This window comes from Agrilus planipennis, unplaced genomic scaffold, assembly GCF_000699045.2.
Source record: "Agrilus planipennis isolate EAB-ADULT unplaced genomic scaffold, Apla_2.0 scaffold12, whole genome shotgun sequence".
NCBI lineage: Eukaryota > Metazoa > Arthropoda > Insecta > Coleoptera > Buprestidae > Agrilus > Agrilus planipennis.
Window position 1 is genome coordinate 214046 of NW_020439003.1, and position 14566 is coordinate 228611.

At 29.9% G+C, this 14566-nt stretch overlaps 1 protein-coding gene across 2 annotated transcripts in view; it reads left to right on the top strand.

Annotated features, from left to right (window-relative positions):
* LOC108733339 (ATP-binding cassette sub-family G member 4) overlaps positions 1-14563 on the top strand; it is a 23074-nt gene extending 8511 nt beyond the window's left edge. Inside the window, exons 3-9 of one of the 2 annotated variants that reach the window (XM_018464443.2) lie at positions 2188-2305; positions 7238-7424; positions 8490-9192; positions 9257-9414; positions 9851-10120; positions 10184-10339; positions 13775-14119. In XM_018464443.2, coding sequence (XP_018319945.1) covers positions 2188-2305; positions 7238-7424; positions 8490-9192; positions 9257-9414; positions 9851-10120; positions 10184-10339; positions 13775-14119 — 1937 coding nt within the window. Of the gene's footprint in view, positions 1-2187; positions 2306-7237; positions 7425-8489; positions 9193-9256; positions 9415-9850; positions 10121-10183; positions 10340-13774 lie in introns of both variants that reach the window. The other variant, XM_018464442.2, reaches the window with a different exon arrangement.
* Positions 14564-14566: the final 3 nt, after the last annotated feature.

The window sequence follows — 14566 nt, forward strand, 5'->3', positions numbered from 1 at the left end:
ATAAAAATATTGAGAAAGTTATATAAAACATTATTTAAATATCTTTATCAATAGGGTAGGTTAGGTTAGGTTATCGGGTTTTGTTCAAGTGACCACCTTCTTTCGATCCCCCACCTCCACCCGCTTGAAAATATATTTTTTATTGAATTTTATTTGAATTATAGTGTATGAAAATTGTCAAAATTATCAAACTTTCAATCCCCATAACTTTTTATGGGGGTGAGACCGCCACGAAATTTTTATGGTACAGTGGTGGGGGAGACCTCCTCTTTCGATCCCACCCACCCCCACCCCCGAAGGGGGTGATGGCCATCATCTAGACCTTTACCAAACTTTTAATTTTTCACTTGATTTTTAGTATATAGGTATGTAATGCTAATTTTTGACAGATCCATTAAATAAGATTTTGCAAATGAGTCTGGTAGAATCAGTTATTCTATTGTTGGTGCAAAACTAATTTATTTAATAGTGTAACTCAGGCTGTTGCATATAGTTATTTAACGTAGATACTGGTTAATAAATCAAAAATGTTTTTGATTTGTAAAATTTACATCTTAACATTTTTATAAATATGAATCGGCGTAATTTTCAATATTCTTATAAAAATGATTTATATATCTTAATTGAAAAAGTTTATTACTTCAAAATGTTTTTATTACTGTCAAACAAGTCTATTTCTTTGTCATGTAAAGCATTAGGTATCTGTAATTTTAATTTAACAATCTTTGAAAAGCTGTAAAACGATACTAAAAAACGTCTTATTTTAATTATTATTTAATTAAATCCTGAAAACCAGTTACTGTTTTTTCTTATAATTCAATAGAACTAGCAGCAAATTGTTACATTATTATATCAGCTAAAATAATGAATCCAGAAATTATAAAGGAGGTTGTTCAATTTAAAACTAAATAGAAACTTACGAAAACAAAAGATAATTAGAAAAAAAAATTGTAAAATGCTTCTTTGAGATAAAAAAGATAAAAATATGCGTTGAAGTTTTCAAAGCATACCTTCGTTAGGATTGCCCCGTTTAATTTATTTGTATTATTATGCATTTTTTTTACTGATAACTGATACTGATGTATACTATCTTTGAAGTCGTTGTACCGAACATGTCAACAAAACAAGGAGTTTGTAGGTACATCGTGTTAATTTTTATTCTTCGTTTTATTATGATTTACAGTGCCTTTATTACAGTAACAGTAGTTTGTTTATATGTTTGATTACATGTTAATAATAAAATATGTATGTATGTTTCATTTTTATGTCACGAATACGAAGGAAAACAAACAGTTGGTAAAATTTATGATTAATAAATTGGTAATCAAGAATACTGTAAACGAATTAAGAAATTATGTAAGGCACTGATTGAAAAAAATGACGAAACTGTAAATTAAGACACAACTACATAATTGTAAGATAAAACGGGCACCGAAAATACAAATTGAAAATGCAAAATAAAAAGTATCGAAGTTGTTTTTTTCCACGCGATTCCACAAAATTCTCATTTTTATTACCCAGATTATGGTTTCTTACAAGAAACGACGACATTAACAGCATATATAATTCGTCAAGGTAAAAAAATGTTGCTGTTCATCATCAACAGCGTCCTATAAATATTACATTTAACAAGATTAAAATTTTCAAAAATACACCGCCTTTAAACAATAAATCCAAAAAAGTATATGAATTAGTACATTTAATGTATCTATGAACGAAGAAAATAAAACCTTGGAATTCGCAAATTGAAAGATTAAAAAATTGTGTAAACTACTCTTTCTCCTTCAAATATATCCAACAATTAACTTAATGTACACGAGATTTAGTATATGTAATAAATGCAAGATAGGTACCTATATATTTTTATATCACATGAACTGAAAATGCATAATTTGGTGAATGTGTGAAATATAATTTTTTTTCACCAAGTTTTCTCTGAAAGCTGTCTTAAAACGACCGAACAACTTGTAATTTTTTTTAAGCAAACCGTAACACTCACTAAAAGCTTTAAATGGCATTTATTAGACTGATTTTCTTGTACGTTACGATGTCATAGAGTAATATTCTTAAAAAACAAATCGCAATTAGTTTGGTTATTATATAGTTATGACGTTATTAAAATTTCATTTATTATAAGCAGAATTAATTAACCCCATGATCACCACAAATGTATTTTATTTGTTTCAGATGTAAAAACGATTTTAAAATCCGTAAGTGGCCAATTAAAATCTGGCGAATTGACAGCCATTATGGGCCCTTCCGGAGCAGGAAAATCGACCTTATTGAACATCCTTACAGGATATAAGTAAGTGTTCATTATATTTACTTGATATAATTGTTAAGTTATTGTTTCTATCAAAATGTATGAAATATTTTATATGTAGTGTATAAATAGGAGCAGCTTTTGGTAAACTTTTACTGAAATATTAAACGATATTTGGTCACAAAACTTCATTATTTTTTTCAAAGAAGAAATCCAGTTATAATTTTTCGCTTAGTTTTGTGCATATTTTTAAAATCAAAGAATTTAATTGGAAAAATATGTAAATGCAAGTTTTCAAGGTTATTTCGTAGGTTAAAAAAGATGATAAAGTTTAATTTGATTTTCCGTCATAGTCAATGCAGAATCATTACTCTGTACAACTAAAAATAAAAACGACTGTCAGTAAAATTAATTACAAACATTTCGGAAATAGATATTGTTTTTCTTCCTACTTTTTATATATTTATTGACAGACACCTACTACATCCATCGTTCAGAACTTCCAAATTCCATTACCTGTACAAGGTTCGCTATGTTTAACTCCATTTTGAGATATTTTGTACAAAGTGTATTCGATTGTGCAGATACAAAGTTCAGTTTTGACGACAGTAATAATGGATTGGTCGAAGGTTAATTATTAGATATCAAAGCGAATTACTACGTTGACGAACGTATAGTCAACTTCGAAAGTAATGTACTTGCGGATTTTGCTAGGTCACTCAACTTTAATTGCATTTTTTCAAATAAATTAAGAAAACAAAAGTAACATCGCTGAGGATTTTTTCGTTTTATTTATATACAGGAAATGTTCAATATTTTGATACCGTGTGTTTATTGTGAGAATATATTTTTGCACTTTCAATATTTTTCAAAATTAAAAGCCAAATGTTATAAACGTCATGTAATTTGATAATGACAAACGACGAAAAACATTCCCCGGTCGACCTCATATGTGTCATTGACACGTGTATATTCAAGTCAGATATCATTAGTAAATTTACAATCACATCACGTAATATAGAAGTTTATGTTTGAACTTTTACATTTACGAGTGGCCAATAAAACTATTTCCTGCTGTTCGTATTTTCACCAATTACATAAATGAAAATTATGAAAATTTTCACTTCCTAAGATAGGGTACAGTACATGTCTTCTATTTTCTATCAATACATTCTCAAAAAAGATATGTTTGATACGTTAATTTAATCATCAGAAAAAATACAAATTTCATTGCTACAAAAACATGAACATAAAAAATTTTAATTTAGTTTGACTAAATGAAAACAAAAATGTTATGTTTTGTAGAAGTGGAAATATTATTGATCACGGGATAATAACTTAATATAAATCGCGTGTGGTCTATTTTACATTGAGATCACTGCATATAATTTACATTTCACGCTTATACCAATGAATTATTTTCAAATTTCTATAATGTAAAACAATAGCGAACACATATTTTGAAGCTTGAAAATAACACTCCAATGATATGGTTCCAATTCCACCACATGTCCTTGCTGTTTAAATTTTTGTTTATCTCATTTTTGGTAGGGTTACTTACTGACTCAACATCTATAAATTTTATATTATTGAGAACCAAATGTAGGGATCAAGGGGTGGCATCATGTTTTAAAAAATATGACACGGTACAGCCAAATTCGTATCTCCAAACATTTTAAGAGTTCGGTTAGTTTAAGACAGTTTTCGGAGAAGCAGATACATAGATGTGGTTAAAAAAATATATTCCACACATTCACCATGTATGCACTTTCGCTCTTGGGGGGTATAAAAGGAAAAGAAATACCGACAAAGATATGTGTAATTTTTTTGTACAGCGAACGTTTTTCCTTACTTCTATATGAATAGTGTAACAATCTACTTGATAAAGTTACTACTGTCTAGTGAAACGATTGTCATGGGTTCAAAATATATTGCAAAAATTTACAATTTTAATTCGTTGTTTTTACCATACTAGTCACCTTTACGTAAAACCTTATACCAAAAAGAAAATATGTTCAACTTTACTTTACAAAACGTGAACATTATTATTTCTAACACCGAAGTGTGAATTTTGATATTTTTTGAAGCAAAGAATTAGCACGTTGAAGGTTGTTTTTCGGATTTTAACGAATGCAAACATAAACAATTTTTTTCCAATTTAAGAAATGATTTGCTCTTAAAATTATTAACAAATGATAATCAACATAAATTGTTATAATGTTCAATACTTTTATATGGATGTACAACGCACATTACAATTGCAATAATAAAAACGTATTTGTGAGAGACTGATGTCTTGAATAGATTCGACCTTTAGATACTTGATGAAAATTTATATCAAAATAAAAATAAACTTCAAGATTTTCACAAACTTTTATTTGAAAGATAGGCGTAAGTAGAATCTGTCTTGTTTTTAATGCAACTGTTTTATGCTCTGCTAATTTTTCTTCTTCCAGTTTGTCCTGGGTCTTACCAAAAGTTTAAATAGGACAAACTAGGAGAAATTTCAAAAAAATACTAACAGTTACATTAAATACAAGACAAATTTTACCTATGCAAATCAAGTCACGAAGAAGGACATTTGTTTAATAGTAAATTTGATATTTTACATTTAGAGACCAAATGAAATTTGGAAATAAATAAATAAAAAAAAATTAGGTATATTGCTAAACGACCAAACAGAATGTAATAATTCTTCATTTTTAAATTTGTTCTGAGCTACCCCTGCTAACATTGTATATAAATACAATACATTAAAGGTTGTAACGTTAGTAGTAAGCACTTGAAGTTCAAGGAAGCCCAGAGTGGGGAAACAATAATTGTTACTTTCTAAAGTTAAATAAAAGTGTGGAAAATCTTGAAATTTATTTTTTTTTTAAACTGATGTCTGACACTGACGCTTAACTTTAAGACCAGAAAAGGTCAGTTTAGCACTGTTTCTATCAATGTACAACCATAAGAAACATTAAATTTCGAGTAATTGAAGAATATTACTAGGAATTCGAATTAAAAAGAAATCATATTGTAAAACTCGTAATCGAATCTCTAGTTAGAAAAGTTTCTGACGTAGAGAAATGGAGAAATTCGCAATAATAAAGGGTTTGGAATAAATGCTAAACAATATGTATGTCAGTATGTCAAGGAAACAAAAAAATATTCCAGTTAGAAAAGATTTCGGGTTATGGAAGTTCAAGTTATAGAAGATTATAATGTTTATTACATTCTATTATCCAACCTTCATTCTTCCTCTACTAAATGGTGTAATCAAAGCTATTTCTTTTTAAACAACCTCCTTTGTTCCCACAATTTAGCTAAACGACAACTACCCTAATACTAAATGCGACACATGATAATCTGTTAACTAAAATAACACAACTTTCTCAATTGCTCAGTTGTATTTCAAAATGTTGAATTTTACAGATAAATGACGTAATTACATTTGACTTCTTGTAAAATTAATTACGCACATAAGTAGAAGTCTACAGCAACTGTATCATAAAAGACTTTTTGTAAGTATATTACCTTTGACGAGGTCAGCTATTAAAATAAAGAGTACTGAAGTTGTTTTCAGTCCTTGAAAATCGGGTCGTAAATTTCACCTCTAGAACATGTTTCGGGGCACCTATAGTTTGGCGTTATTTTTTAACATTCTACGCGATTCCACAAAATTCTCATTTTTATTACCCAGATTCTGGTTTCTTACAAGAAACTACATTAATAGCGTATATAATTCGTCAAGGTGAAAAATGTTGCTGTTTATCATCAACTGCGTCCTATAAATATTACATTCAACAAAATTAAAATTTTTAAAAATACACTGCCTTTAAACATAATAAATNTACAGCGAACGTTTTTCCTTACTTCTATATGAATAGTGTAACAATCTACTTGATAAAGTTACTACTGTCTAGTGAAACGATTGTCATGGGTTCAATAATTCGTCAAGGTAAAAAAATGTTGCTGTTTATCATCAACTGCGTCCTATAAATATTACATTCAACAAAATTAAAATTTTTAAAAATACACTGCCTTTAAACATAATAAATCCAAAAAAGTATATGAATTAGTACATTTAATGTATCTATGAACAAAGAAAATAAAACCTTGGAATTCGCAAATTGATAGATTGAAAAATTGTGTAAACTACTCTTTCTCCTTCAAATATATCCAACAATTAATTTAATATACACGAGATTTAATACATGTAATAAATGCAAAATAGGTACCTATAACATATTTTTACAATGTCTAACGTTTTCATACACCCAGTACCTACATTATTCGTCAAGGTAAGTTTTACTGTTGTAGTAGTTACAAGCTAGTAAAAAAATTAGCAATATTTTATTGCGTATTCTACGGTTTCTATTTAGTTATTATCTTATTATATTGCTGTTCGAGAGAAATCAAATAATTTTCTGGATGTTAATTGGCTAAGGTCATGTTGAGACGTTTAAAAATATTCTTAAAGTCATTAATTTATTATCGAAGGACGAACATCGTAAAAAAGAACTTGGGAACCGCTTGCAAATTTATAAAGATTCCAGAAAATGTACCCACGTCAAATATAAATTTTTGATTGTAGAAATGTTATCGTATAATTTGGGTCATGCTCAATTATGTATAAGATTGTTATAGGTGGATAATAACAAGTAAAATGGCCATACAATTGCCTTTTCGAAAAAAAATATGTTAATTATTTTTTAATAAAGCGCTATGGCTGCTCAGCGTGATAATTCACATCCCAACTTTGCTCCCTTGTACTTGTTGAATAGAGGCTGAAGAATTTGTCACTGCATTTATATTTTAAATCTGAACTAACAAGTTGAAATTCATTTAGTTTTGAATAATTTTTATACAATGGTCGTGTCGAAAATGTTCCTAGTATTATACATATTATTAAACCGTTTAAGAACTTTTTAAAACTTATAAATGAATCAAAATTTGTAAGTATGAAAATTATTTTTTCCTTTACAGAACGCAAGGAATGCAAGGCAGTATTATGATGAACGGGCATGAAAGAGATCTAAGTCAATTTCGCAAACTTTCCGCTTATATAATGCAAGATAATCAGCTTCACTCTAATCTAACAGTGGATGAAGCAATGCATGTGGCAGCTAAATTGAAAATTGGTGATAAAAAATCGAACGAAAGAGAGGAAATTGTAAGTAATATTCAAACTACATATGTAAATACTAATTTTTATAATGTAATATTTAAATAAGAACTGAAACATTGAAGTGTTTTCATATTTTTACTTGTTTAAATGTTAAATATCCTTACTTATTAATTACCTTTTGCATAATTATTTGTGAACTTTGCTTAATTTCCTAATCTGCTTTAAATTACCTCTGTTGACAAACATGTTTTTAGTGACGGAATTTATCAACTAATGAAGCTTTTACGCAATTGATTAATGGTTTTGTTAAACTGTTTTATTTGATTAGTAATTGACTTTTGAATGTTTGTTTTAAATGTTTTTATCTCTTTATTGGTATCACGTCACCTTTTGAGGAAACAAAGGATTATTTTCTTACTCCAGTATAAACCTCTTTAAATGTCGTAAAATTGCAAATACGTATAATGCGTCCTTTTGCTATTAGTTTTTCGGTTTTATATTTGGTCAAAAATTTTGGATTTTTATAACGTCTCAAAAATAGTTATGAGTAATCAAAAACTTGTTTCATTTAATTTCAGTTAAATTGTTGGGTTTTCTTTTTTCTCTGCTAAAATTATCCAGCACCACCGGGTACCCGGCGTCATTATTATAGATTCAGTGAGCTCGTATTGAACCCAAAACTTGTTGTAATACTTTTGATAAAATAAATTTTTTACCATACTCCTAACGAAAGTACGAAGGTTTTCAGTGTTTTCGGGGACGGAAAAACATTTCCATCCGAGTATTGAGAATGGATTTTACCATTCTCCGCGGGGATTTCCCTTTCGATTTTAATATTAAAATACTTTTCTAATAAACAAAAAAGCGGTTTTTTACCAGCGAGATTGTCTTGCACTTTCTCGTCCCTAAAATAAGGAAAAATTGTACTTTCAGAGCATGCGTATGCTTCGAGAACAAACTACAGCACTCATACTAGTGCTTTCTTCCGTTGATGCGCAATATCTATTATGTATAATATCTTGTCAAATGTTCATTTCTTCTCATTTGACCTATAAAATAATATTCCCTCACTAATGCATGCTGATTCGTGACACATTAATTCGTTTATAGATTAGCGAAATCTTGGATACTCTCGGACTTTTCGAGCACAGAAGAACTATGACTAGTGGATTATCCGGTGGCCAAAAGAAACGTCTTTCAATCGCCCTGGAGCTTGTCAGTAATCCTCCCATTATGTTCTTTGACGAACCAACAAGTGGTTTGGATAGTTCTTCGTGTTTCCAATGTATCCATCTCCTGAAAACCTTGGCAGGAGGTGGACGTACCATAATATGCACCATCCATCAGCCATCGGCAAGGCTTTTCGAAATGTTCGACCAGCTGTACACGTTAGCCGATGGTCAGTGCGTTTACCAAGGATCCACGAAACAGTTGGTGCCATTTTTGGCCGCTCTGGGTCTGCAGTGTCCGTCATATCACAACCCTGCTTCGTTCATAATTGAAGTTGCTTGTGGAGAATACGGGGACAATACACAGAAATTGGTTAGAGCGATAGGCAATGGAAAAAACAACATAAGAGACGGAGTACCTTTCCCTGAAGATATTAAAATAGCCGGGGAAGCTCTGAACAATGCCACTAAATATGCAAACGAAACTTTAGGATCGACAGTAGTACTGAATAACGTTGATAAGAACGAGGCTATAAATGAACACTTGGACAAATATGATAGCAAAAATTATTCAAAAAATCTACTCCAACAGGATGCATTACTACTTCAAAGTGTTGTCACCGACTTAACAAAAGGAAATCAAGGTAAATATTTGAAACACTATTTCAGTTTTAATATAAAAAAACACTTAAAATTTTGTTTCGCTAGAAACTGCCCTTTCTGTGGAAACAAACGAGAAAAATACAAATGTAGAAACAAGCCTTCTGGAAGAAACGATTGTACAACAACCACGATATGGAAATTCGGAACTGAATCAGTTCTTTATTATATTAAAAAGGGCTCTTTTGTTCAGCAGAAGAGATTGGGTAAGTTTCTTTTACAATAATTATTATAGCTTCAAAATGTTTTTACGTCACATGAAAATGATTGAATTTTATTTATGTTAATTTGTGGTAACAAAGTATCTTTCTGGTTTAGAAAGCTACCGAATTGTGTAATATTAAAGCATACTTTAGTGAGTTTATTGATAGATAATAACATTTGATATTTATTCACTGTATTACACACAAAACGATAAGATTACATGTAGCATAATATGCTGATTTTAGTGATTTATCGAAAATTATTCATTCTAGTGAAACAATTATTTTGCAAAACACATTTTTTAAACTACGGAAAATCTAAGAACAAAAGTAGCACCTCAAAATATGTATAAAAAAAGTATACAAATACACGCATTCGTAAACAAAAGGAGATTGACTATTTATACAAAACGAATTTTATTTTCTATATTATTTTTAGACTCTCATGTACCTTCGATTATTTGCTCATATATTGGTGGGAATATTGATAGGAGGCTTATATTTCAATATTGGTAACGATGGCGCAAAGGTTTTGAGTAATTTAGGGTTCCTCTTTTTCAACATGTTGTTCCTTATGTACACGTCCATGACTATTACGATTTTATCATTCCCTCTGGAAATGCCTGTCTTACTTAAGGAACATTTCAACCGATGGTACTCTCTGAGGTCATATTACATGGCCATTACCATTTCTGATATACCATTTCAGGTAAACAGAATTCAAAAATCGTGGGAAAAGAAATACTAAAGTAATATATTCTGATATTTGCAGACAATATTTTGCGTATTGTACGTAACAATTGTTTACTTCATGACCAATCAACCCATGGAATTATCAAGGTATGGGATGTTTTTAGCAGCCTGTTTATTGGTTTCTTTTGTTGCGCAAAGTGTGGGACTTGTGGTGGGTGCTGCAATGAACGTCCAAGTAAGTACAAGTTTCTTATTTACGCGTACTGTCTATTGATATTATTCGTCTTCGCACTCAGGAATTTTTTTATCATTTTTTTTGAAATGGAATGTTATTAAAAAATTATTATTTTTCAAAATCTTGCGTAACGCATTTGTTAATTTATTAAATATTTTTGTAAGTTGTGCCTTTTCGCTTTAAAATAATACGGTAAAAAAATATTATAGTTTTACTTTTGTTCTTAAACATCGGATTTCCACTTGAGATTAATAATGAAACTGTTTTTCGTCCCTTTTACTCCTAAGAATAGGAAAAAATCAGCATTCATTAATTTTGAATTTTACTATTGAAAAAAAAAAAAAATAATAAAATCGAAAAAAGAGGTTTTTGTTAAAAAATCTGGAAAATTGTTTCAGGTAAAAAAAATTAGCTGAATTATCTTTATTTAATGTCAAATCAATTTCCCAAGTGCAATTGGCAAAAACCGTGGGGACAGATTTACCATACAAATCCGGGTATACCCTTTGGCCAAACATCGGAACCTCGATATAAAAGAGGCCCATTTTTAGTCCCCAGCAGATGTTTTAATAGGTTATCGATTCTACAATTGATTTTTGCGATGTGAAACGGTACTAAACAGAAAAGAGGGGGCTAATAAGGAATAGATAAAATCATAAAAAGATTTTCCCTCACTACACAATTTAATTTTTCCTACTTCCCACTTCGGCTGTGGGCATTTAGAACGCCAGACTTTTTATTTATTTTTATATAAGAAGGGCTTATAACTTTATCGAAATATTTTCCAAATAAATTGCATAAAAACTAGGCTCGTTGTTCGTTATGATCGCTCTTATTAAAAATCGATCAAATTCGTTATAAAATTAACAAAATATAAATTAGAAAGAAAACATTTCATTTGTTTCACAATTAACATTAATGAAAATTATTAAATTATTTGTGGTTTCTTTCTAATTCATGTTTAATGTAATTAAAATGTTTCACTCACGATAAGTGGCACACGACCGCATAATTTCCNATTACTACTTCAAAGTGTTGTCACCGATTTAACAAAAGGAAATCAAGGTAAATATTTGAAACACTATTTCAGTTTTAATATAAAAAAAACACTTAAAATTTTGTTTCGCTAGAAACTGCCCTTTCTGTGGAAACAAATGAGAAAAATACAAATGTAGAAACAAGCCTCCTGGAAGAAACGATTGTACAACAACCACGATATGGAAATTCGGAACTGAATCAGTTCTTTATTATATTAAAAAGGGCTCTTTTGTTCAGCAGAAGAGATTGGGTAAGTTTCTTTTACAATAATTATTATAGCTTCAAAATGTTTTTACGTCACATGAAAATGATTGAATTTTATTTATGTTAATTTGTGGTAACAAAGTATCTTTCTGGTTTAGAAAGCTACCGAATTGTGTAATATTAAAGCATACTTTAGTGAGTTTATTGATAGATAATAACATTTGATATTTATTCACTGTATTACACACAAAACGATAAGATTACATGTAGCATAATATGCTGATTTTAGTGATTTATCGAAAATTATTCATTCTAGTGAAACAATTATTTTGCAAAACACATTTTTTAAACTACGGAAAATCTAAGAACAAAAGTAGCACCTCAAAATATGTATAAAAAAAGTATACAAATACACGCATTCGTAAACAAAAGGAGATTGACTATTTATACAAAACGAATTTTATTTTCTATATTATTTTTAGACTCTCATGTACCTTCGATTATTTGCTCATATATTGGTGGGAATATTGATAGGAGGCTTATATTTCAATATTGGTAACGATGGCGCAAAGGTTTTGAGTAATTTAGGGTTCCTCTTTTTCAACATGTTGTTCCTTATGTACACGTCCATGACTATTACGATTTTATCATTCCCTCTGGAAATGCCTGTCTTACTTAAGGAACATTTCAACCGATGGTACTCTCTGAGGTCATATTACATGGCCATTACCATTTCTGATATACCATTTCAGGTAAACAGAATTCAAAAATCGTGGGAAAAGAAATACTAAAGTAATATATTCTGATATTTGCAGACAATATTTTGCGTATTGTACGTAACAATTGTTTACTTCATGACCAATCAACCCATGGAATTATCAAGGTATGGGATGTTTTTAGCAGCCTGTTTATTGGTTTCTTTTGTTGCGCAAAGTGTGGGACTTGTGGTGGGTGCTGCAATGAACGTCCAAGTAAGTACAAGTTTCTTATTTACGCGTACTGTCTATTGATATTATTCGTCTTCGCACTCAGGAATTTTTTTATCATTTTTTTTGAAATGGAATGTTATTAAAAAATTATTATTTTTCAAAATCTTGCGTAACGCATTTGTTAATTTATTAAATATTTTTGTAAGTTGTGCCTTTTCGCTTTAAAATAATACGGTAAAAAAATATTATAGTTTTACTTTTGTTCTTAAACATCTGATTTCCACTTGAGATTAATAATGAAACTGTTTTTCGTCCCTTTTACTCCTAAGAATAGGAAAACATCAGCATTCATTAATTTTGAATTTTACTATTGAAAAAAAAAAAAAATAATAAAATCGAAAAAAGAGGTTTTTGTTAAAAAATCTGGAAAATTGTTTCAGGTAAAAAAAATTAGCTGAATTATCTTTATTTAATGTCAAATCAATTTCCCAAGTGCAATTGGCAAAAACCGTGGGGACAGATTTACCATACAAATCCGGGTATACCCTTTGGCCAAACATCGGAACCTCGATATAAAAGAGGCCCATTTTTAGTCCCCAGCAGATGTTTTAATAGCTTATCGATTCTACAATTGATTTTTGCGATGTGAAACGGTACTAAACAGAAAAGAGGGGGCTAATAAGGAATAGATAAAATCATAAAAAGATTTTCCCTCACTACACAATTTAATTTTTCCTACTTCCCACTTCGGCTGTGGGCATTTAGAACGCCAGACTTTTTATTTATTTTTATATAAGAAGGGCTTATAACTTTATCGAAATATTTTCCAAATAAATTGCATAAAAACTAGGCTCGTTGTTCGTTATGATCGCTCTTATTAAAAATCGATCAAATTCGTTATAAAATTAACAAAATATAAATTAGAAAGAAAACATTTCATTTGTTTCACAATTAACATTAATGAAAATTATTAAATTATTTGTGGTTTCTTTCTAATTCATGTTTAATGTAATTAAAATGTTTCACTCACGATAAGTGGCACACGACCGCATAATTTCCGCCAATAAATTATTATAATATATATTACCATATTTTATGGAAACAGTCGAAGCTTCTTTGCGGTAAAGGAAAAAAAATATTTTTTTTGGCCCGGTCGGGATTCAAAAATGGACCTTATCTCTTCTTTAAATTAAGAAGAAGAAATGAAATTTGTAATTGCCTGTATAAGACCAAGTCATTAGATTGAAACATATTTTGCTTTCAGAACGGTGTATTCTTGGCTCCAGTTATGTCGGTACCATTCCTTCTGTTCTCTGGTTTCTTCGTGTCTTTTGACGCAATTCCTGTTTATTTGAGATGGATAACATATTTATCCTACATCAGATACGGTTTTGAAGGAACGGCCTTAGCAACTTACGGTTTCAACAGACCAAAACTGACTTGCTCATCTCAGTATTGCCACTTTAAATCACCGAAAACAACTCTCGAAGAACTCGATATGGTCAATTCTAATTACACCATCGACATTGTTGCTTTAGTTGTAATTTTCATCACTCTCAGGGTTGCCGCCTTTCTATTTTTAAGATGGAAGCTTAAGAGCAACAAATAGACTCAATTTCTTCAAGTCATTTCTAAAATTTATGTCTTTATTCAATGCAATTTTCTCTCGTATGTAATTTATAGAACACTCGGTGCATTCTACAACAGTTGTCTGCACTTGTAGGATTATGGGATGCAAAAGGTGCCGTAGAATTAGAATTTTAACACAAATATAAATACTATTTATGTTTATATACTAAAATTTATCTTGCATGGTAAAACTAGGATAATAATGAATAAATAATAGGTACGTTTAATTTTTTGAATAATATTGTTGAATGTTAGTTTACTACTCAGGCTGTGGTGCGTTGCTCTCGATGGAACGACAAAAATTGTTGCGACAAATCAAAAAACTTGCCCATCATGAGAACTTTATGTGTATTCGCATGATGTTATATTTATATTTTTGTACAGTTTTGTATTGCCCTAAATAAAATTATATCGTTGTTTAAGATTA